This window comes from Cutaneotrichosporon oleaginosum (genome assembly GCF_008065305.1).
Source record: "Cutaneotrichosporon oleaginosum strain ATCC 20508 chromosome Unknown ATCC20508_contig02, whole genome shotgun sequence".
Taxonomy (NCBI): Eukaryota; Fungi; Basidiomycota; class Tremellomycetes; order Trichosporonales; family Trichosporonaceae; genus Cutaneotrichosporon; species Cutaneotrichosporon oleaginosum.
In genome coordinates this window covers 1,629,390-1,652,181 of record NW_027072171.1, presented here as the reverse complement: position 1 = coordinate 1,652,181, position 22,792 = coordinate 1,629,390, and the positions used below count along the sequence as shown (strand labels likewise).

The 22,792-nt window shown below is 59.0% G+C and overlaps 6 protein-coding genes across 6 annotated transcripts; 4 read left to right on the top strand and 2 right to left on the bottom strand.

Moving 5' to 3' along the window:
• Window positions 1-1,158: 1,158 nt before the first annotated feature.
• On the top strand, window positions 1,159-4,597 carry COLE_02347 (uncharacterized protein; the record flags this gene model as incomplete). The annotated part of the gene is made up of 6 exons (XM_065626206.1): window positions 1,159-1,256; window positions 1,358-1,577; window positions 1,609-3,007; window positions 3,043-3,601; window positions 3,638-3,914; window positions 3,950-4,597. 6 exons carry the CDS (start codon window positions 1,159-1,161, stop codon window positions 4,595-4,597), a joined length of 3,201 nt encoding a protein of 1,066 aa, XP_065482475.1.
• A 165-nt stretch (window positions 4,598-4,762) lies between these two features.
• On the bottom strand, window positions 4,763-6,128 carry COLE_02346 (uncharacterized protein; the record flags this gene model as incomplete). Its single annotated transcript, XM_018422219.2, has 4 exons — window positions 4,763-5,136; window positions 5,439-5,499; window positions 5,657-5,778; window positions 6,095-6,128. The coding sequence occupies 4 exons, from the start codon at window positions 6,126-6,128 to the stop codon at window positions 4,763-4,765; spliced, it is 591 nt and encodes a 196-aa protein (XP_018281288.1).
• Window positions 6,129-6,407: 279 nt separating this feature from the next.
• On the top strand, window positions 6,408-8,491 carry COLE_02345 (uncharacterized protein; the record flags this gene model as incomplete). The annotated part of the gene is made up of 2 exons (XM_018426416.2): window positions 6,408-6,476; window positions 6,509-8,491. 2 exons carry the CDS (start codon window positions 6,408-6,410, stop codon window positions 8,489-8,491), a joined length of 2,052 nt encoding a protein of 683 aa, XP_018281287.1.
• Window positions 8,492-8,588: 97 nt separating this feature from the next.
• On the bottom strand, window positions 8,589-12,626 carry COLE_02344 (uncharacterized protein; the record flags this gene model as incomplete). The annotated part of the gene is made up of 5 exons (XM_018422218.2): window positions 8,589-9,306; window positions 9,341-9,578; window positions 9,617-10,137; window positions 10,181-10,611; window positions 10,650-12,626. 5 exons carry the CDS (start codon window positions 12,624-12,626, stop codon window positions 8,589-8,591), a joined length of 3,885 nt encoding a protein of 1,294 aa, XP_018281286.1.
• Window positions 12,627-13,663: 1,037 nt separating this feature from the next.
• Window positions 13,664-14,846, top strand: COLE_02343 (uncharacterized protein; the record flags this gene model as incomplete). The annotated part of the gene is made up of 8 exons (XM_018426414.2): window positions 13,664-13,694; window positions 13,792-13,868; window positions 13,926-14,096; window positions 14,148-14,368; window positions 14,408-14,547; window positions 14,590-14,645; window positions 14,692-14,756; window positions 14,801-14,846. The coding sequence occupies 8 exons, from the start codon at window positions 13,664-13,666 to the stop codon at window positions 14,844-14,846; spliced, it is 807 nt and encodes a 268-aa protein (XP_018281285.1).
• A 1,656-nt stretch (window positions 14,847-16,502) lies between these two features.
• Window positions 16,503-21,193, top strand: COLE_02342 (uncharacterized protein; the record flags this gene model as incomplete). The annotated part of the gene is made up of 13 exons (XM_065626205.1): window positions 16,503-16,532; window positions 16,568-16,636; window positions 16,672-16,782; window positions 16,815-17,017; window positions 17,139-17,246; window positions 17,284-17,824; window positions 17,865-17,894; window positions 17,932-17,994; window positions 18,032-18,229; window positions 18,261-18,769; window positions 18,812-20,719; window positions 20,757-20,949; window positions 21,077-21,193. The coding sequence occupies 13 exons, from the start codon at window positions 16,503-16,505 to the stop codon at window positions 21,191-21,193; spliced, it is 4,080 nt and encodes a 1,359-aa protein (XP_065482474.1).
• Window positions 21,194-22,792: the final 1,599 nt, after the last annotated feature.

The following is a 22,792-nucleotide window of genomic DNA, read 5'->3' as shown; positions in this document are numbered from 1 at the left end:
GTCTAGCGCTCATGCACCTCACACTGTTTGTCGCCCTCCTCTTTCAATTGAAGATGAATCAGGTCGCCGTGAAAACTTGTGTGCAGGAGCATACCAGCCTCGAAGGGATCAGAGCGTTCCCCTCCACATGCTCCACCCATGGCCACCCATGGTCACCCAAGGGTTGAGAGTAGTGTGAAAGAAAAGGGACACAAGTTGAGGGTGTACGGGATCGCATATCGCGGCGCCGTGCCAACAAAGTGCCGTGCCAAAACGGCTTCCGGCTTTGAATTAACCTGAGATTGGATGGCGACTTGCGGGATTTATCAGGATGATTAGCATGATTAGGAAAGGGTAAGTATACCCACTCTATAAAAAGAAAATCGCGCAAAGTGGGTGACGGATCATGACGGAGGGATCTGCGGCTGACCCCATCGATTGAGCCGAGTGGGTTATTCTGGCAGGGGTCGCCAGTCACACTTGCTTTGGTGCTGTCGCTTCGAGCTCGAACGCGCGCGGACTGCGCGAGTTTGTCAATTGTCGAATCCAACTCGTCTCTTCTCTTTCCTCTCCTCCTCTGCATCCCATCCCGATCCCGCAAGAGGCCCGCAGTGGGTCAATCACTACTGTACTCCACCTCGCTCCAACTGGTCCATCTCAATCTCACTATCGCGCACCGCTCCTCGCTTCCTCGCCATCCACCTCCACTCCGCACTCCGCCCTAGTCGTCCTCGCGAGGCCCCGAAACGCCGGACCCCGTCCAAACTCCCCTCCTCGACCTCTAGCACTCTTCGACGCTTCCATCTCCACTACAAAGCTTGCGTCCGGGTCGGTCTGACCTTGAACCCCCACGGCCCCCACAGCCAAAACAAACCCGCCGAACCACCTCCACCCGGCACATCCACTTCCCGTCTTCTTCTTCCATCGGGCATCACCTATACCCAACAGCCTGCAGCCTGCACCTTGCAGCTTAACGCGCGTGCACTCGCCACGCCCATCTCACCTTCCTTACCCTCCTAGTCCCCCATTTCACATGGCGGTTCGATAACCACAGCTCCACCCGTCGCGTCTCCTTGCGTCACTTTGAGCTCTCGCTATAGTCGTCGTGGTCGTTGTCGTCGTCGCCTCTCGCGCCCCTCGGTCACATCTTCTACGGCGGTCAGCCTCCCGTCCCGCGCCATGGTCAAGATTCATCCTGCTTTACCCCAACCCATTAAGAAGACGGTCAAGGAGCTCCTTGGAAGCCTCAACTTCTACCGTCTTCACTTGCTATGCTTGTACGTCGCGCGCCGGCCGGCAACGCATCACAATCGCACACACCTGCTGACCTTGCAGCACTTTCGTATGCCATTCACGATGCTTCCCTTTCCGCCGACTAACACCAGATTCCCCTCATCTTCTCAGGCATCTTATACGCCGTTAACGGAGAGTATAAGATCCCCTATGTCGACTGCCTGTTTCTGTGCTTCTCGTGCATGTGTGTCACGGGTTTGGCTACAACCAATTTGAGCCAGCTCACCACGTTTCAGCAGTTCCTCTTGTTCGCGCAGACCCTCATGGGCAGCTTGGCAAGTTTCTTCTCGCTTGTGCTTGTCGCGCCGAGCTGACAAACAGATCTTCGTTTCGTTGGTCATGATCTACGTGCGCATGTACTTCTTCCGCCAGAAGTTTAAGCACGTCATTGCTCAACAGGAAAAGGAGAAGCCAGGTTTCAGCCTCACAAAGACGTTGACGGTTGCGCCGAATGCTCTTCGCCAGCGATTCACCAAGGACCCTGGGCGCGAAGAGTTGGTCACGGGTTCGCCAACGGTCGCTCCATCCAACGGCAGCGCCCACACTGCTCCAAAGAAGCCTCATAAGGGCAAGGGCCCGATTAACAAGGACATGATCAAGCGTGTTGATGGCGGAGGCGTCGGTCTGGTAAACCCGATGGGCTGGTACGACGGCACTCCTATTGCAACTCCAATGCCTACACCCTTGACCTCTGCTCACGGTACACCTCGTCGGTCTCTCTCTCCTGATCACGGCGAGGCCCGGAAGAATGACAGCCACAAGCTCAACACCTTTGTAAACCCTCCGAGTGAGAACGGGACCAGTGACGACAGCAAGAAGAGGAGCATGGACGGCGACTCTGGTGAAGATGAGCTACGCACCAGTCCAACGCTGTTGAGTCCTCTCGACATGGCGGGCCCACTCGGCCGGATCGTTACCAATGACAGCGGGAGCGGAGCCGGTACCGCCCTTGCGCCACCAGCAACAGAGCCTACGCGACGACCATACTCGGGGACGACTGCTGGTGAGGAGGCGTTTCCTCGCTCGAAGACCATTGCTTTCGACGAGCCTGATGATGGCTTCGCGCACGAGCTCACCATGGGCGAGAATGGTCGTCCAATGTACACCATGCCGCGCACCACGACAATGCCGTCGAGCAATGCCATTCCCTGGACTACCACCATGGGATCGAGTGCCTTTCCGCGCACGTACTCGCTTCGTCCACAGAGCACCATGGCCGACGCGCGGTATACAGGCTTCGGTGGATTCCCTACCCCGATTGAGTTACTTTCCAGGGGTTTCCGCAAGGCATTTCCTCGCGCCGCCACCAAGTTGCACGAGACCGTAACCATGCCTCGAACCAACACCATCGCGGGACGTGACAGCATTCACTCTGGCGACGAGCAGCATGTGCCCTATATATCGTTCTCCGCCGTCATTGGCCGCAACTCCAAGTTCAAGGGGTTGACTGAAGAGCAGATGGACGAGCTCGGTGGCGTGGAGTATCGCGCATTGAAGCTCCTGTTTTGGATCGTCCTGTGTTACTGGATTGCGCTTCCGCTCGCGGGTGCCACAATCATTGCGCCCTACATCGCGGCGGGAGGTCGGTACAACTGGGTTTTTGAGGATCAATACAAGCACGTCCGAGTACCATGGTTCTCCTTCTTCCAGGCCTACTCCGGCTTTGCCAACCTTGGCATGAGTCTCGCAGATCTGTCACTTCTCCAGTTCCAGGAGGCGTACCTAATGAACTTTGGTGAGTTTCTATTTGCTGGCCGCGTTAACATGCAGTTGTGGCTATGCTTATCCTCTTCGGCAACACTTGCTACCCAATTCTTCTCCGTTTCATTATCTGGGTTATGTGGAAGACTGTACCGGCCGGGTCTTCCATGCGTGAATCGCTGAAATTTCTCCTTGATCACCCTCGTCGATGCTTCGTTTACCTCTTCCCGTCGACCACCACTTGGTTCCTGGCCGTTGTCGTCCTCTTGCTCACCTGCATCGATTTCTTCACTTTCATGGTCCTGGACATTGGCACAAAGGCCGTCGAGGCCATTCCCATCGGAACCCGAGTCGCCGCCGGGCTATTTCAGTCTGTCGCTGTGCGCGCGGCTGGCTTTGCGATCGTGCCCATGAACAACATCGCCCCGGCAGTCAAAGTAATGTTCGTCATCATGATGTACATCTCCGTCTACCCCATCGCCATGTCCGTTCGCTCCACCAACGTGTACGAAGAGCGCTCTCTGGGCCTTTTCGACGAAGACGAGGACGAGGATGAACTCGAGGAGGCTGAGGAAGAGATTGGCAAGCAAGTTGGAGCCAACGCCGTAGCCAAGTACCTTGGCTTCCAGTGAGTTTCACATGTCCGAGCGCAACTGACTTGTAGCGCTCGTCGCCAGCTTGCGTTCGATATGTGGTGGATTGTTGGCGCGCTGTTCCTCGTCTGTATCATCGAGCGGCCCAACCTCAACGACAAGGAAAAGTGGGAGTACATGAACGTCTTCAACATCATCTTTGAGCTCGTCAGTGCGTACGGCACTGTCGGTCTGAGTTTGGGCGTCACCTACGACAACTTCTCTCTTGTGGGAGGAATGCGGAAGCTCTCAAAGCTTGTCATCATCGTCGTCATGCTGCGTGGCCGTCATCGCGGTCTGCCAGTCGCTGTACGTATCGTTTCTAACAAGGCCACTGACTCCAGATTGACCGTGCAGTCATGCTCCCAAAGGAGCTTGAGCAGGCCGAGGAGGCCGCCATCGGCGACCGGTTGCGACGCATGCGCTCGCGTATGTCGTTTTCGCAAGCCTCGGGCATATCTGGTATGCCCGGTCTCCCCAGGACTTTTACAGACATGACCAACACCACAAATCGCCCGCATCAGAACGCGTATGACAGCGACACTGAAAAGGATCATGGCCCCGTTCGTCCTCGCGGCCGTACAAATTCCCAGTCCATGTCTCCCAAGTCGAGCGCACAGCCTTTGCGCCGTGACACATCCCCGTCGATCATGCGCCCCACGCGCCGCGACTCGTCCCCATCCATGGCCCGCTTTGACGCATCTGCCTCCGGTCCAAAGCGCGGCCACCAGCGCTCGCTCTCTTCGGGTGCATCGTCGATGGAGTCGCCTGTTGCGAACCCGGCCGCGTTGTCGCTTGCCCTCAGCAAACTCCAGGCCGATCCCACGCCACCCAGCGCGAGCAAGCTCCCAAATGTGCCGGGTCTCAGCACGCTCATGGAGAGCGAGTTCAGCCGCCGCGGCACCGTGGCTGAGCCTGAGCAGATGTCGCCTCGTGCGCAGTCCCCCCGCGGTGGGCCTGGGCACAAGCTAGAGCACGCCGGCTCTAGCTAGGCGGAGATCCGCCTTAATATATCCTTGCACGTATCAATTCTCACATTCTCCTCTACACCTCATTGGCCTCGTAAGTATCGTACCTTCACACATTAGGATTTGTTAGACCACACCACACAATGTGTTGTAACAATGCACGGCTCTCATATTATCGCTGTTTTACGCTCAGAACTCGGCGTTGACGGCCGTGCGCATCTCCTTGATCGTCACCTGCGGCTCCTTCGCGCCAAACACAGCCGAGCCCGCCACGAGCACGTTCGAGCCGGCCTTGGCGCACTGGCACGCGTTGCCTGCGCCGACGCCGCCGTCGACCTGGATGTTCTTGTCCGGGAACCGCGCGCGCAGCTCCGTGACCTTGGGCAGGCACTCGGCCATGAACTTTTGCCCGCCGAAGCCGGGGCGCACGGTCATAACGAGCAGGTGGTCGGCCGCGTTGCCCAGCTCGTCGGTTACAACGTCAGAGGGCGTGTCGGGCGAGATCGCCAGGCCCGCCAGCATGCCGTGCTCGTGGATGAGCTTGATGACGTCCATCGGCTTGTCTGGGGTTAGCTGGGGCTGGGCGGGGCCGTGGGCGGGTAGTACGAAAGCGGAGAGGGCACAGGAGGGGCATCGGCAAACGAGGGCGCTTTCACATCACCTTTGCAGGCGAGGTGCGGGAAAGCAGAGCGCGGTGCGGAGGTGCGGAGGCACCGATGAGCAAGTGCGTCCGGGTGACGCGGCCGGCATACCGCCCTCCGCTCACATACGCTGGATTGAGTCCGCCCCATCCGCTCAGACCTCGCTCTGAACAGGCAAGCGGTCTGACCGCCCCAAACACCCCGAAATTTCACAACAAACTCACCCGTCGCCTCGTAGTGGAAAGTGTACAGCTTGCCGCCGGCCTTGGCGACGTCGGGCACCCACTGTCGTCAGCTGTTGCCATTACGCATCCCTCATTCAGAGCTGCGCATAGCCATGCCGTCAAGCTGCTGGGCTTATCGCACAGCTCCCGACACTTTCGGCGTCACCACACGCCAGCGGCTCACGCCCGCTATCCACCATCCTCGCCCAAACACACACCTTGGCCGGGTCCGCCACCATCATGTGGCAGTCCATGAAGATGTTGGGCACGTTGTCGCGGACACAAGAGAGGATTGGAGGGCCCATGGTGATGTTGGGCACGAAGTGGCCGTCCATGACGTCTGGGGTCAGTGTACATGGCAGGAGGGCGTCTGCGGCGTGCAGCTGGGGCACAAGGACTTCAGCACGGCAGGCGGCTCAGGCTTATCTGGCGTGCCAGCCAGCCCACATACGACGGCGGTGCGAGCTACTACCACAGTCGATAGCTCGTAAGAGCAGCGATATGCAGGTCAGACCCTCGGCCTGTCATAGGCAAGCTAGTGAGAGTTGGGAGACCATACAGAGTGGCTGCCTAGCACACCTAGTCCGTTGATGAGGTGGCGCTGCTCCTTCCTTCAACGCGTTCCGCTCCATCAAGGCCTCGCCGACAACACTCACCCATGTGCAGCCAGTCGGCACCGTCGCCGAGCATGCGCTTGCACTCATTAGCAAGGTTGCTAAGGTCGCTTGCGAGGACCGAGGGGGCGATGATGGCCTTGGGCATTGTGCTAGTGTGTGAGAACAGGACAAAACAGTAGGACATTTCATGACGTCCATGGTCCTGCTCTTGTACTTCCCCAACTTCGGTCCGGACTCCGGGAAATCTCCGCGGCGGAGGTCTCCAATTGCCTCCGCTGCCGACTTTGGTCCTGTCCACCACTTGCCACCCAACTAGATTACTCTCCTCCACCTCTCCACCACAACCTGCACAATGGCCGGTCCCCTCTCCGTGGAGGACATCCTCGCCAAGCAAAAGGCCGAACGCGAGGCCGCTGCAAAGGTGCGTCAGAGCAACATCAGCACTAACCCCAGCCGAAGTTCATGACCAAGGCGATGCGCGAGAAGCTCGCGGCGGAGAAAGCTGCCCTCGAGTCCTCGTCCTCCAAGGAGAAGGAGCGGGCGGAGCGCGAGCGCCGGGAACGGCTGGAACGCGCTGCAGCCGAGGAGCGGCGGAGGGCCGAAGCCTCCAGGCGCGAGCGCGACAGGGAGCGTGACACGCGCGATGGCGGGCTCGACTACCGCGGCGGCGACTATCGCGACCGCGACCGCGGTGGGCGGCGGGACGACCGGCGCTTCGATGACCGGCGCGAGGGGCTAGGCCCCGGCCGCGGGGGGCGGCGGGATGACCGCCGCGGCGCGAATGGCGCTGGGCCAAGTCGGAATGGCGCACCCAACGGTGCTGGGACGGGCGACGAGCTGGATACGATCAAGAAGCGGTATCTTGGGCAGAAGGAGGAGGTGAAGAAGCCGTGGATGCGCAAGGCGACGAACAAGAACGCCATCTTCGACTGGAGCGCGGCGGACGACACGTCGGCGCAGCCCCTTTGGGCGCCTAGACAGGAGCTGCCCCGCAGCGCCGCGGCGAGTAGTGTGGGCTCACCCGCTCCTGGCGAGAGCAAGTTCACAGATGCGCTGGAACGGCGGCGTGCCGGCAAGGGCGGTAACGACGACCGGCATTGGAGCGAGAAGCCCCTGAGCGAGATGAAGGAGCGCGACTGGCGTATCTTCCGCGAGGACTACAGCATTTCGTCTCGTGGGGGCAGCATTCCGAACCCGCTGCGTACGTGGCGCGAGAGCGCGATCCCCGAGAACATCTGCGATATTGTCGACACGATCGGGTACACGGAGCCCTCGCCGATTCAGCGGCAGGCCATCCCGATCGGTCTGCAGAACCGCGACTTGGTCGGTCTCGCCAAAACAGGTTCCGGGAAGACTGCTGCGTTCTTGATCCCCATGCTCACGTACATCTCGCGGCTGCCGCCGCTGGACGATGACAACCGCCACCTGGGCCCGTATGCCCTGATTCTCGCGCCGACGCGTGAACTGGCGCAGCAGATCGAGGCCGAAGCGGCAAAGTTCTGCGGGCCCCTCGGATACACTTGTGTGTCGATTGTTGGTGGCCGCAGCGTCGACGAGCAGCAGTTCAACCTCCGCAACGGTGCGCACCTCGTTATCGCGACGCCCGGTCGTCTCAAGGACATGATCGACAAGAGCATACTCGTCATGTCGCAGTGCCGGTACGTGGTAATGGACGAAGCGGACAAGATGGTCGACCTCGGCTTCGAGGCGGACCTGACGTTCATCCTCGACGCCATGCCCCGGCCCAAGGAGGAGGGCGAGAAGTCGGACCGCGTCATGACACTTTTCTCGGCGACCATGCCGCCGGCGGTCGAGCGCCTCACGAGAAAGTACCTCCGCAAGCCGGCGACCGTGACCATCGGCACGGCGGGTGAGGCGGTCGACACGGTCGAGCAGCGCGTCGAGTTCGTCAGCGGCGAGGAGAAGAAGAAGGCGCGCCTGCAGGAGATCCTGCGCAACATCGGCCTGCCTCCGCCCATGATTGTATTCGTCAACCAGAAGACGACGGCCGACGTCGTCGTCAAGTACGTGCAGCAAGCGGGGCGGAGCGCGACGACGCTCCACTCGGGCAAGAACCAGGAGCAGCGCGAGGCGAGCCTCAAGGCTCTGCGCGATGGCGACGTCGAAGTCCTCGTGGCTACCGACCTTGCGGGCCGTGGTATCGACATCACCGATGTGTCGCTCGTCATCAACTGGCAGATGACGGACACGATCGAGAAGTACGTCCACCGTATCGGTCGTACCGGCCGTGCTGGCAAGGAGGGTCTCGCCATCACGTTCCTCGACAACAACGACGAGGAGGTCATGTTCGATCTTAAGCAAGAGATCCAGAAGTCGGCCCGGTCAACAATGAACCCCGAGCTGGCGCGCCACGAGGCAGCCAGGCAAAAGATAACACGCGAGATGAAGCGCAAGCGCGATGAGTTTGACGACTAGTCTCACCGGTTCATAGAGTATTACAATGCCAAAATATATATACAACCATGCACTATGTGCGCTCTACGTCTATTTCTACCCGTAATTTTGCACCACATCACTCTTCGTTGTCCTTACTCTCCCCCAACCCAAAGCTCAGCCTCGTCTGTCCCATCTTACCCACTTCGAGCCCCATGCTTGCTACACGAGCGCGCTGCTCACGATCGGTGGCAGCCTGAACATGCAGATTCACAATGTGGTGAAAAAGCTGCAGGCGGCCCTTAACCTCGCTCGTCGCCGGGTCCTCCGGGTTCTCGCGCACCAGGTCCCGCACTCGCACAGTGTCTTGCACCAACAGCTTGGCCTCGGGGTCCCGGGCCCAGCCGTCGTCGATATCGGTCAGGCCGGCGCACCACAGTGCCAGGAGGTTGCTGATGCGTCCGTATTCAGCGTCCTCGGAGCGGATTTCATCCTCGATACAGTTAAGGGCCTGCACGATGTGATGCACACTGGGGCGCTCAAGGTTGCCATCTGTGGCGTCCTCCAAATCCTCTGGGAGTAACAAGCTCGCCGCAACCCACCGCACAGCTGCGCGTGTCGCGCTGTTTCTCTGCCCAAGGGTATGTAGAGCGCGAACTTGAGGGACAAGCGGGAGGGATGTGAGCCGCTTCGCAATCATGTGACTGTACTCGTCAGACTTTGAGGCTGCCTCAAACAGGACCGCTGAGGTCGCCTCGATTTCGCGCCTCAGAGCCGCGCTGGTCGAGGAATCGCTCGCGAGGATGGAAAGGTGGCAGAGCATCAGCCCCGTGCACTGAGCATCAAGCCAGCCATTGCTAAGGTCAGCGAATACCAAGGCTCATTACCAACCTCGCTGCAGTCGAGGCGATGCGGCAGATGTAAGAGCTTGCGGTGGCCCGGTCGCGAGCGACGCGACCGAAATGTCGGTCTGACTGTCTCACTTTGCCTCCGAGCTGAAACCAAGCCGAGGTCATCATAGTAAACAAGCCCTCCGGAGGCTCGACCGGCTCTGTCCTCGCGCTCGCAATGTTCTCAAGCACGCGCTCCAAAGCAGTGTAAGCCAGCTCTTCGTCGTGAGCACAAAAGGCTGAACCTGTCAGCATCGATTGTCGAGCACGGACTCACCCAACTCGAGAAGCCACTGGTTTAGGACAGTCTCAGTCGATTCCGGGATGGGGAGACAAGAGATGAGCTGGCAAAGTGTCGACTCGTCGTAAACCTCCTCCAATATTTCCACAGCAGGGTCCTCGTAGGCACAGCAGAATGGTAGCAATGGTCGCTCCTCTGCCAGCCTGAGATCTTCCCAGAATACCGCATACACTGCCTCCTGCTCCTCCTTTCGGGCGGCCTCCAGCTGGACGCGCCGCGCCTCCGCCAGCACCTGGCCGTCAACGCCGCTGATGCTCGCAAGGTCGAGCTTGCGCCGCTCTGGGCTTGCAGAAGCAGAACACGCCGCTTCAATATGCGCAGTGGTCGTACCGCGCTTGACATCGCGGTCGAGCTCTTTGAACAACAAGGCGTGCTTGTTGTTGGGCGAGAGCTGGGGTCGTTGAGGTAGGTCTTCAGTGTAGTCTGAGACCTTGGAGATGGAGTGGCGCTGTCTGGTGGAGCGTCTAGGACCTGGTGACGGGCTTCTGGCAATGTCCCTGTGTGTCAATGACTACCCTTTCAAAGCGGTGCGCAACATACTGAAAGATTTGCGACAAGCGAATCTCCTGCTCGTCGTCAGATTGATCGCTGTCTCCTTCAAGGAATCTCATGGCCATTAACCGCGCCCGATTCTCGGCTTCACGCTGTGCAGCAGCCTGCTGCGCATGCTCGCGCTCCTCTGCCAGCTTGCGCTCACGCTGATGATCCTCGGCCTGCAGGCGCGCAGTGGGAGACAGTGGCGACTGTGACGACCTCAGACGCGCCCCAGACGATCTAGGGATGTGATGGTAAGGACTGGAAGGGCCGATCCCGCTCACGACTCCCACTTCGGAGGCCATCGGAGAGCGGGACGTCTTCATAGCAACCGGAGAGCTACTGGGTCTGATGAGATTGCACTTTGAAGGCGTATTGAGAAGTGGCTGTGTCGAAGGACTGCCAGCAAACTGTGCAAAGTCGGCGTACATGTCCAACTGAAAGTCAGCACCCCGCTTATATTGCCAGCACTCACTCCGAAGTCTGACCCGTCATCGTCGTCGTGGATGGCGGAACCCGCCCCTTCGGCCTCAGATTCCAGGGGGAGGGCTTGGGCAACCGCGCCAGGCGTTTCGCCGCCCTTGCGTGATGCCGACTGTTCGACCTCTAACGGCAATGTATGCGGGCTGGAAGCTGAGGGTTCACGTTGAATGTTGGCAGGACTGCGGACTGGCAGCTGAGTTGGAGGGAGCGGAGTCAAGCAACTTGAGAGAGACCGAGAGCGCCGCCGCTGCGAAGTGACAGGCGTGCGAGAAGGAGTAACAGATTTGGGCGCGATCGGCGCGAGAGACGTTTGCTTGTGCGGTGCCGCCTTCGCTGGGGAGTGAAGACCTGCGACGGCCTTAGAAGGTGTCCGCAGTGCGGGAGTGCGATTCCGGGACGAGATGGTAGGCGTGCTCGACTTTCGCTCAGCTGGTATCGGCGTCTTGGAATTACGCTCCGTCGCCGCTGGTGTTTTGGATCTACGCTGGGCCGCCACCGGCGTCTTCGACTTGCGCTCAATTGGGGCCGGAGTTTTGGATTGGTGTTCAGTCGATTTGCGCTTACTCGAGGTTGCATTGTGTGAGGTCCCCGGCTTTGATGGCCACTGGTGAATCGGGGTGTCGACCGCGGGTAGAGCATACTTGCCTTGTTCCGGAACGCTGCGCCGGGGTCTGCTAGCTTGGTAAGCGGCCACCTTGGCTGGCTTGACGGGGCGAGCAAACGCAGTGCCGGGATTGGGTCGGTAGCTCTCGTCGTCGAGGTTAGCGGTGAACAGACGGCGCCTGGAGGGGTTCAAATCAGGCGGCGGAGCCGTCTCCCGAGGCGCCGGCTTCTTAGGCGTTGGTGTTTTGGCGAGACCATCGAGGATGGACGGAAGTTCAGGTATGGGAGCGGGTGTCATGGCCTTTTGGTTCGCGCGCCTTTGCCGCTCGCGCCGCTCTTCCGGGGTCACGGCGGAACGACTCCTGCAGTGGCGACGAAGTGGGCCAGGTTCTGGAAAGACCGAGTCGTCACAGACAACAGCACCTGCAGAAGACACGGCGGAGTCGGGGACGAGAGTTGTCTGTGTCGCAATTGTGGTGGTGTTGCGAGGGCGTGGAGGGACAGTCTCGTCAACTAGTATGCGCCCCCGGACCGGTGAGACGATGGTCTCCGGCACGAGAATCCGCTGATCTCTCAGAGACTTCTGAGGTGATAATGTGGAGGTCAAACCTCGCTGGGAAGGCCGTGGGGCAGGAATCTCATCGTCAGAGTCGGACACCACAATAGGTAGTGAGCTGTTGTTCGGCCTCCATCGTTGCCTTTTCGGAGTCGCTGATTTGACCTGCACGGAGGGAGGCCGAGACCGCAAGCGCGACGAGGGGCGTGAACCATGGCCTCGAGATGCCGGCTGCGGGTTAGAGGGGGAATCGGAATCGAGCTCAATGGCATCCTCAATTGATGAGCCGCCTAGCTTCCTTATAGATGACGATTGGCTGCCGGGCTGATTCGAAGGTGCTGGCTGACTGCCCGGGGCGGTCTTGGGGAAGGGTTGGCATACAACGGAAGAAGGCGCATTCCGTGAGGGTCCGCCCAAACGAATATCGCCTTGAGAGTTGTTTTTACTGCTAGGCGACGTTTTAATGAACGTTGTGAGGGTAGACTGAGAAGCGGTTGCTGTTGGGTGCACCTTCTTCTTGCTCCGCTCGGAGTAGTCATACCCAGAAACAAGCGTTTCGTCGATCCTACGACGCTTGCCAGCAGCACGGGGAGAGCGTGGAGCTGTGGGAGGCTTAATGCGCGAGGGGCCGGCCTTGGCATTGCCACTTCGCGCGTCGTTGGCCCGCAGCTCCCTCAACGCCCTCTCGAGATCCATATCGCTAAGTGACGAGATAGTTGAGGCGGCGTCGTTGAGTGGCGTACCTGAGGACCCACTTGATAAGTAGATTGGATTGTTGAAGCCGCCGATGTCGTCGTCCGACAAGAGCATTGCCAGGAGTTGAGAGTTTACCTGACCTTCCCTCGAGGCGACGAGGGAAGGGGCGAGGTGACGTGCAGCTCCCTTCACAAAAGCCAGTATAGTCGGGGAGGAGACAGTGACAACACGTATTGGAGTGCAAAGGAGATATTAATGACTCCGGGCGTTGGAGAGGCGCGCTTGAGGACCGGGCCGGTCACGCTGGAGTGGGTTGAAGGGTTGAACGCGGCGACAGGATGGGAGGTAATGTTGGAGACGTGAGACGCGTCGAAGTCTGATCATGACATGATCCAAACAGTGATAAAAGTCACGTGCTCGGTGAATAGCGTGGCTCCCACGTGCGTCAACAGTCACGTGATCTGTTGGGAATCCGAAGAATGCCACATGATCGGTGTGATCGGCGCTTGGGATCGGTGAGTTGTTGGCCGTGCAGGGTTGGGTCATTCTTGTTGCCCTGAGATGGGAACGTTAGGGGTGTGACAATGCGGGCTGATGTAAATGACGTCACAATGAACGCGTGCAGGTCTCGGCCCCTCTGATGGCTGCGATCCACCACATATCACTCAGCTCTCATGCTCTTGCGGCGCGCGGCTTGCCGTTGGAGCCGAGCCAGTGATGCAGCGACCAGTCATTTACTATGGACACATGCTTTCGCCGCTGGCGTCACCCGGCCGGCAAGATGCGCATGCAATCGGCGGTGCGCAAAGCGTTGCTGGCTGCTGGCTTGTTCCGGTGCAAACGCGTAAGGCACCTAGCTCCCACCGTGGGTTGGAGGCGGAAGAGATCGCGGCGGAGGCGCGGCCGCGCCGACCGTTGCTTTACCTGTTAGCGTCATCGATGATTGTCGTCCAATCCCTGCCACTCCCGCCGCCCATTCCCTCCTCGCCTCCTCGGCCCTCCCACCTCATCGTGGCCCTCCTCGGTGCTCCCCTCTTACCACAAAGACATCATCGCCCGCTTTCTCTTTCCTTCTTCTCATATCAACATCTCGTTTCTCTCTTTAATCTCTCTTTCTTTCCATCAAACTCATCCATCACTCTTAATCTACAATGTCGTACGCTGAAGTGACCAAGGACAACAGTGAGTAACCCCTCCACCCCGCCCGGCCCAACCCAGGCGGCTTTTGCCTGGGAAAGCTCGGGCAATGTGCCCTGGCGGGGCTAACCACGGCCTGCAGTCCCACCTGGGGAGATGCCCGAGCCCAGCCAGGAGCTGCGGGATGGGCCACCCACCCCCGAGGACCCCGCGCCCCATGTGAGTACAAGCCCGTAATCGTGGCAATTCATAACAGCTTTGCTGACTTGCCACCAGCTCACTTCTGACGCCAAAGACGACTGGGAGCAGGCCAAGGCTTCGGCCGAGAAGGACTGGGAGGAGACCAAGGGCAAGCTGGAGGACACTGCCAACGAGGCTGGCAAGAAGATCAACCGCGCCGCCGACTCGGCTGAGAAGAAGGCCCGCGAGCTCAAGAAGCGCGCCAAGGTAGGTAGTGGTGACGCACACGACGTGCGGAAACGGTAACTGACTTGTTAGGCTGAGCTCGACGAGGCTGAGACTGCTGCCGCTGCTCTCTGGGCCAAGACCAAGGATGTTGTTCTCCGTCCCGGGACCCTCGGTGGCCTCATGGGTATCGTGAACGTTGGTCTCCTTGGCAGCATGGGTTACTGGGCGTACGAGAACCGTAACCTCCCTTGGGACCGCCGTAACGTGACGGCCGCTGTCGCCGGCACTCTTGCTCTCTTTGGTGTTGAGGGGTAAGTTTATCATCAAAGACATGAGTACTAACGCGTGAGCTTCCTTGCGGACTCGTACCTTGACACTCCCGAGGGCCGCGCCGAGGCTGAGCGTGCTAAGCGCGAGGGCTCGCGCCTCTACCTCCAGGCTAAGGAGGTCATTCTGCGTCCCAACGTCTTCGGTGGCCTTGCCGGTATCCGTGAGTACATGTTATTCATGAGTGAGCAAGCTAACGCGACAGTTAACGTCGGTGTTCTTACTGCTGTTGGCTACTACGCATGGCGTGACTGGCGGAAGGTGAGTCATCGCTTTGAGGGAATCTTGAAATGATGCTGACGTCCAGCCTTGGGACCACCAGGTTGTCGCTGGTGTGACTGCGGGTCTTCTTGCTCTTTCCGGTCTCGAGGGGTAAGCGTTTCTGAATTTTAACAACTGTAGGCTAACTCTCGCAGCTACATCGGCTCGCAGTACGTCGAGAAGGAGCTCCCCAAGCACTAGAAGCGAAGCGTGAGGGGGTGCCGTTGAGTTTAGTGTTGTTAGCAGCCATACGATAGGCGGGTGAACTCACCTTTCGAGGAATCATAGTGAGCTAGTGTCGAGCCTTCTGTAATCCGCTCTGCTTGGATATGAATATCGCATAGCTTAGTAGAGAGAAGTTGATAGTAGACCAGTGTGCATGGGCTCGAGGATAGAGGATGGAGGAGGGAGGGGGCATGGCGGATTGGTTCCAGGGACGCATCCACTGAGTCAGGCGCGTCTTCCCCACAATACTCACCCTTGGGATTTTGGGCTCGAGCATACTCGTCAATTGCGGGGTAACGAGGATGCCACGCTCAGACCTCGCCTTTGCCATCTGCATCCTGTATCATGCATCCTGATCATGCACGCACTCTCTCAGCACACTCCCTCCTCCTCCTCCATCACCTCCATCACCTGCATCCTCATCTTGTTGTTGCCATTCCCTCCATCAATATCGCCATCACCTCCAAAGACCACCCCCGGACTCAACCATGTCCGGCGGGGGAAACATCAAGGTCGTCGTACGGTGCGCCACCCTTCCCTTCTTCCACCCCCGTCACACCTTTCCCGCTCCCCCGATGCTGATGCTCCAGATGCCGACCTCTCAACTCGCGAGGTAGGCCATGGCACGCCCGCTGCCGCACGGCGTCTACTTCCAGCAGGTGCTGACAACCAGAAATCGCGCGAGGGGCCAAGTCCCTCATCCGCATGGAGGGTAACCGCACCATTCTCGACCCACCAGAGGTGCAATCGACTAGCGCCCGCGCGATCGAGAAGAAGCCGCAGGTGTTCTCGTTTGGTGAGGGCGCGGCCCCGCCTGCGGCCCTGTCGCCGAGCTGCACACCCGTGCAACGCTAACAGCCAGACAAGTCGTACTGGTCAGCCTCGTCCAAAGATGACCCACGGTACGCGAGTCAGCAGACACTGTTCGACGACCTCGGCGTTGAGCTCCTCAACCATAGCTTCGAAGGCTTCAACACGTGTATCTTCGCATGTGGGTTCTGACTCGCTCGCGGTAGCGTGCGACTGAAGCGAGCGGTGCTAATGGAACAGATGGACAGACAGGAAGGTAAGATCGCACGTCGCATCCCGCATGTTGCTTCCTCGGACAGATACTGATCTCCACCCACAGTGGCAAGAGTTGTGAGTGTGCAAGACCGTGGCTGGGCTGCGGACGAGGGGCGGCTGCGACCATGGCCATTGGCCTGGCCGTTGCGATCGCCTCCCCGTTTGGACCAGCCGCTAGCCATCTGCGCGCACACTCGCTAACATGCACAGACTCAATGATGGGATGTGCGTCTTCTGAATTGCGGCTCGGTCGCCGCACAGGCTTACGGCTACAGATGGGCGCGACAAGGGTATCATCCCGCTCTCAACCTCGGAGTTGTTCCGCCGCGTCGAGCAGCAGGCTGCCAAGGATCCAAATCTGACGTACTCGGTCGAAGTGTCTTACATCGAGATCTACAACGAGAAGTGGGTGGAGGCCGGTGGTGCGGAAGTCCAAGCCGCGTTAACATCAGGGTGCGCGACCTGCTGAACCCCAAGAACAAGGGCAATCTCAAGGTGCGCGAGCACCCGTCGCTCGGCCCGTATGTCGAGGACCTCAGCAAGCTCGTTGTTGAGAACGATGCCCAGATGATGACACTCATGGACGAGGGCAACAAGGCATGTGTCTGCCGGCGGCTGTGGCTGACGCGCAGGCGAGGACAGTTGCGTCGACTAACATGAACGAAACATCGTCTCGCTCGCATGCCGTGTTTACCGTTATTGTAGGTCAGCGTTGTGCTGCTCGCTGATGTCTCAGCTCACACAAAAACGCCGGGACCCACAGTCCAAGATGGTTGGCGAGAAAGTGTCCAAGATCTCGCTCGTCGACCTGGCAGGTAGTGAACGGCAAGCATCAACTGGCGCCACGGTAAGTGCCATGTGCAGCCGCACTGACTTCAGGGAACGCGCCTCAAGGAGGGTGCCAATATCAACAAGTCGCTCACGACACTCGGCAAGGTCATTGCTGCCCTCGCCAATGCGTCTGAGGGAAAGGGCAGGAAGAAGAAGGAGGAGTTTGTGCCCTACCGTGACTCGGTCCTCACATGGCTCCTGAAGGAGAGCTTGGGAGGTAACTCCAAGACGGCAATGATTGCCGCAATCTCGTGAGTCGCGTTGCAATTGCAGTCGCGCTAACGCTCAGGCCGGCGGACTGTGAGTCCCCGACTTCGTTTATACTACAGACACTGACCGCGTATCACAGACGACGAGACACTAAGGTAGGCGAGGTTTTCGATGTGTGCTAACGCGTAGTACACTGCGCTATGCCGACGCTGCCAAGCGTATTCGCACACACGCTGTCGTCAACGAGGACCCAAATGCCAAGCTCATCCGGTGGGTCCGTAATGAAGCATCAAAGTTGACATTTTAGCGAGCTCAAGGAGGAGCTCGAGCTACTGCGTGGCAGGGTGTCCTCCGTGTCTGGTGGCGGAGGTTTGTCCGAAGACACTTATGACCCATCGATTCCGCCTGAGAAGCAAATCGTCACCTATCAGACTAAGGACGGAGAGATCAAGCGGGTCACAAAACTCGAGCTGCAGGATCAACTACAGGCTTCCGAGAAGCTTATGGAGGACCTCAACCTCACTTGGGAGGAGAAAATGGCTGCGACTCAGGCTATTCACGTCGCACGAGAGAAAGCGCTTGAGGAGCTGGGTATCACTGTCGACAAGGATATGGTCGGCGTCCATGCCCCGCAGAAGTTCCCATCACTTGTCAATCTCAACGAGGACCCGCTCATGTCCGAGTGCCTTGTCTACCAGCTCAAACCCGGCACGACTGTCGTGGGCAATCTCGAGAGCACTTGCACACAGATCAAGCTTTCCGGCGAGAACATAACTGCTCTCCACTGCCGCTTCATCAACTCCGAGGGGCAAGTCACTCTCGAAGCTTGTGACAATGCCCGGACGTTCGTGAGTATCGCCGCAATGCTTGCAACCAGCTGACAAGCAGGTAAACGGCAAGCGCGTGCCTCCCAGCACAGTGAGGAGGCAGCCATAAGCGTCGCACTAACTTTAAGCCTGTTAAGCTACAGCATGGTTTCCGGGTCATTCTAGGAGATTTCCATGTTTTCCGCTTTAACGTGAGTTCTAACTAAAGGGTTGCAACCTGACAGGCAGGACCCAGCAGGTGTTCGCGCTCACCGCACACGGATGTCCGGCATGTGGGGCAACGTGACGAACGGGGATCCTGGGACACCTGGACGCTGCGACTCGCCCGCACCAACGGAACTTATGGACTGGACGGCTGCGCGACGTGAGGCGGCCGACATTGAGGCCCTAGGTGACCGCGACTTGGACAAGCTGTTTGACGATATCGTGGGTTGGCACATGAGCGCGCTGACCGCAGGTCAAAGTTCGCACCCTTCGTGGACGGCCCGACAGTAGGTTAGACTTGACAGCCGAAATCGAATCGCGGCTTCTCGCCAACTCCATCGCGGACGACTCGGTCGACAACAACCCGTGGGAGGGCCAGCTGGGCAATGGCAGCCCCCTAGCCATGGAAAACGGCAGCGAGAGCCGGGACCAGGTAACCGAGGGGACAGAAAGCACCAGCCGCAGCGAGGCCTCGCCGGCAGCACGATTCTCGGCCATGTCAGGCCTGTCCGACGAGTCGCTTGAGCAGCAGTTCATGACCAAGCAGCTGCGCACACTGGCGTTGGAGGTCAAGCGTATCCGTGCGCAGGCCGCAGTCAGTCGGGCTCGGGGGGAGGCGATGTCGGAAGAGGAGGAATGGTCTATGCCGCAGACTGTACTTGTGCGGAAGGCCGTGGAGAAGTGGAAGCAGTTGCGCAACTTTGTTATGGCCGAGCAACTTCTTCACTTGGCGGCGGATGTTCGCGAGGCCAACATCATCGCGTACGGACTGTCTGGAGAAGGACGGAAGTGCTGACGGTACAGACGCCAGATGGGCAGGAAAATTTCGTTCAACTTCACGATCATGGACGGGCCAGCTGTTTCTGCGAAGTCGGCGTTGGACGATCTGGGAGGCATCATCGAATTTGACGACGTTGCCGATCCCTCAGCCCCGTCTGGGGCGCGGGTGATGATCAAGGTCATTGACCATGAGTCGACATGTGAGCAAGTTCCAGGACAAGCCCTGACGCAACCAGCGGTGTACACTTGGAACACGAGTCGCTTCCAGCAGCAGCTCGCGCGCATGCGTCAGGTCCTCGCCGTCAAGGACAGGCCGAATTACTCTGTCCACTTGAGCGTGCGCGCCCCCTTCGCTGACGACCCCACCCCAAGCTTCTCGTACATTGGAGCCTCGCATGTGCCGCTGCGTTTACTTGCCAGCCAACTGTCCTACGCGGTTACGGTACCGATATTCTGCGCGTACACAATGGAGGCGATTGGCTCATGCCGAGTCGAGTTCAAGTGTTCGACGGTGCCACGCTCCGGGGTTGCTACTCCGGAATCGGCTGGGCCTGTCATTCGTGGCCAGCCCTTCAGCAATCACAAGTTTGGCTTCACCGTGACCGTAGACCTCGTGAGGGGCCTCACTTCAGCGGACTTTAGTGAGGTGCACGCACAGACGCGGCTGTCGTCGCTTGTCGGTCCCATAGCGTCTGAGGACACTTTCGCCTCTTTGCCCGTTAAGCTCGATGAGATGTCGGCTGGGCACCTGCAGCTTCGAAGGACACTATCAGTGCTTGTTACCTCTGACTTGGTATCGCACTTGCAAACGGGCTTTGCGACTATCGAGTTTTTCGCGCGGGTACGCAACTCGTATTTGGAGCGTCTGGAACGATTCGATGCGTCAAAGGAATCACCCGACACACCCAACGGCGAGCTGACAGCTGATGGCAAGCCTACGATGAGGCAGGCTGACATGGAAGTGGCCTCAACGGAACACCATGATGTGCTTGCCTCGATTGAGGTACACGAGATGAGCAACGATGGCGAGTACAAGCCCGCCGACGTTGAGGACGACATCTTGCATTTGCATCTGGGCGTTCAGCGACAAGTGGTCGTGAACCTAAAGCACGCCTCCGGCCAGGCGTTTAAGTGGACGCGCATTGTGCATGCCAGCGCCTCCCATGTTCGTGTCCAGACCAAAGAACAGCAGCCTGTGGAGGTGCCGGCCTCTAGCGTGGAGCTTCAGCTTGTTTCGCACGTCGATTATGCGTCGGATGGAACCAGCCGGCTGCTGGCGCGCGGGACATGGGACTCGGCCGCACACCACTGCATTCACCTTGATCGGCGGACCAGAGGAGACGACCACGCTATTGTACGTCTCACCTTCATGGTGGACGTCGAGCGTCTCGACGAACCTGCAGTGTTTACAATGGATATCAAGGTGAAAATTATCGGCCGCGACTCGCGCCGCTCTAGCATCAGTATCCGCAACATCTGGCGCCCGCGTCCTGTTAGCAGCGTTATCGCGCTCTTCGGTGTAGATCTCAACCCACCCCTGGCACGCACAGCACGGGATCTGTGGCGCCTGGACACCTCCAAAAAGCCTGTGCCTAACGAGGCCATTCTCGGCGGCTGGCGACCACGCAGCATAGCTCTGGTGCGCGAGTACAATGATCTCGTGCGTGTGAGGCGTGCCCTCGCCGAAGTGCAGACCACACGCGTCGTCCTAGAGCACATCGGCGACGTCGCGGCGTCCCAGAGTGATGAGACGGGTCAACGCGCGCTCGAGGCCAAAAGTCTATCTCTTTGGAAGCGCGAGATGGACACACGCGTCGAGTTTGACGTCAAGCGCGAGACCGCAGTGGAAAAAGAGATGGCGCAGCGTTTGCGCGAGCTGGTGCCAGACATTGAGCCAAGACTGGTGCCTACCGTGCGGCTCATTACGCCAAAGTGAGTGTTGCTAGGACGAGAAAGCTAATAATATCAGTGAGAGCGTAATCAAACGGGGCGCGCTTGCGCTCCTTAAGGATTCGCGGACCAACAGATGGGAGGATGCCAGCGCAGTGCTGCGATCGCCATATCTGCACCTTCACCCGGAGCCTAACAAGCGGGAGACACAGGTTATCAACCTGTCGCAGGCGTCGGTTGTCGCGAGCCCCGACGTGGAAACGTTGCTTGGGGTGAGTGCGGCTAAAAAAGCTCGGTCGGGAAGCCGAATGGGACGTCGTTATCTTGATCGTGGAGATGGCTCGATTGAGATTACGACGCGAGGGAGCGAGGAGCGTGCGTCCACACAACTAACAGCAGCGTAGGTACGCGTTCACCGTGTACACGCCGACCAACTCGTATATTATCCAAGCGGCGTCGCAGCACGAGCTGGAACAGTGGCGCACAGTCATCGGGCGTCAGCGCCGGGGTGGCTAGAGTTCGCTGTCGAGTCTAGCCTGCGGCACGCGTTCCTCCACAGCCGCCGCGATGCGGACTAGCTTGAGTGCAGGAAGCGGAGAGTGCTGTGACGACTATTCATGAACGCGATGATAAACGACGAACCCCACCATGTCTAGATCTAAATGTTTATGTACTCTAGTCACGGAGAAGTGCAAGACATGGTGGCCCAGCCGGTCATGTCACTCGTGACATTGTAGCTTGATGGGTGGGAAGTGAAAGTATAGCAGCGAGCGGTGCGAGGTGAGAGGAGGGGCGAAAGGGCGAGGGAATAAGGGGAGGGTTGTGCCTTGGTGCGTAAGTACGCTTGGATGGCAGGTAGCTATTAAGGTGAAGGGGGATGGGCCCAGCGGCCAGCCAGCGGCCAGCGGCATGTGGACCTGGAAGGCAAGGTACGATGTATGCAGCGATTCGCACTGTACTGACCTGCCAGAGCTGCCTCGGAGGCCGGAGGCCCAGGAGGATACATCGTTGAATGCTGTTGTAACGCGCGCTAACCAACAATAATGAGCGAGCGGGACCAGCGGGGGGGGGAGCTGGGAGTCGGACAGCGCTTGTCCAGTTTGTACATGTAACCCCTAGCGCAAGTGACCACGGGCCACGGGGGGGGGAGGGCGGGGCAAACGGGCATACGGGCTGACGGGAGATGCGACAACGAAACGCCTCCATCATTAGTTAAATGTCTGCATCGCCCATTCTGCTCACTTGCTCAAACGAATCGTGCACCGCAAAGCACGACACAGCCCAAACCACCGCCACCAACTAAGGAATCCACCATACTCGCCACGACGATCGGCTCAACTGCTTGCTAATTGATCGTGCACTTGATTAGGACTGTTAATCACAGTCGTAATAGGATATTGCTTCCGCTGATTCCGTCGGCGAACACAAACTGCACAAAACAGGCAACTGGCAGCTGCGAGCGTCGGCCACCGAGGGTGTTGGCAGCTTGAGCAGTCTCCATCGCAGGAAGCAGGAAAAAGCACCTTTGATTGAATTGCCTCGCGCCTCGCCTCGCTCTACGTGCGTAAGCGCCCAAGGCCAATTACAAAGCACAGAAGAACAGGATCAACGCGACGAGTGTTGCGAGTTGCACGTTTTACGCGGTCAATCACCCACTCAAATTGTGAATCGATATTACCCTCCCAAATCCCCCACCAGCCTCCCTCTCCTCCGACACCCCGCCTTCCCTGGTCCCCCCAAACACACACATCCACCCATTCCCCGCCTCCGCTCTACCGCGCCCGCCTACCACCACCCTGCCACCCTCCCTGCCTGCTGCCTGGCTGCCGGGCTGCCTCCCTGCTAAGTACGCAGTCGTCGTTCATCGCCATCCCCTCCCCACTCGTCACCCTCTCAACACCACCACTCTGTGCTCCCTCCTCCTCCTCCTCCTCCTCCCCTCCTCTCCCGCCTCAAGTCCATCCTCTCCATAAGCGGCTCTTCGAACGGTCCCTTTCTTGTCGTCCCACTCGGATCGCCATATCCGACTCATGGAGACGCACTATTCTCGCCAGCGACTCCACCCAGAACCCATCCAAGACAACAAGGACAAGTATCCCTCCCCCGCCCACCTCT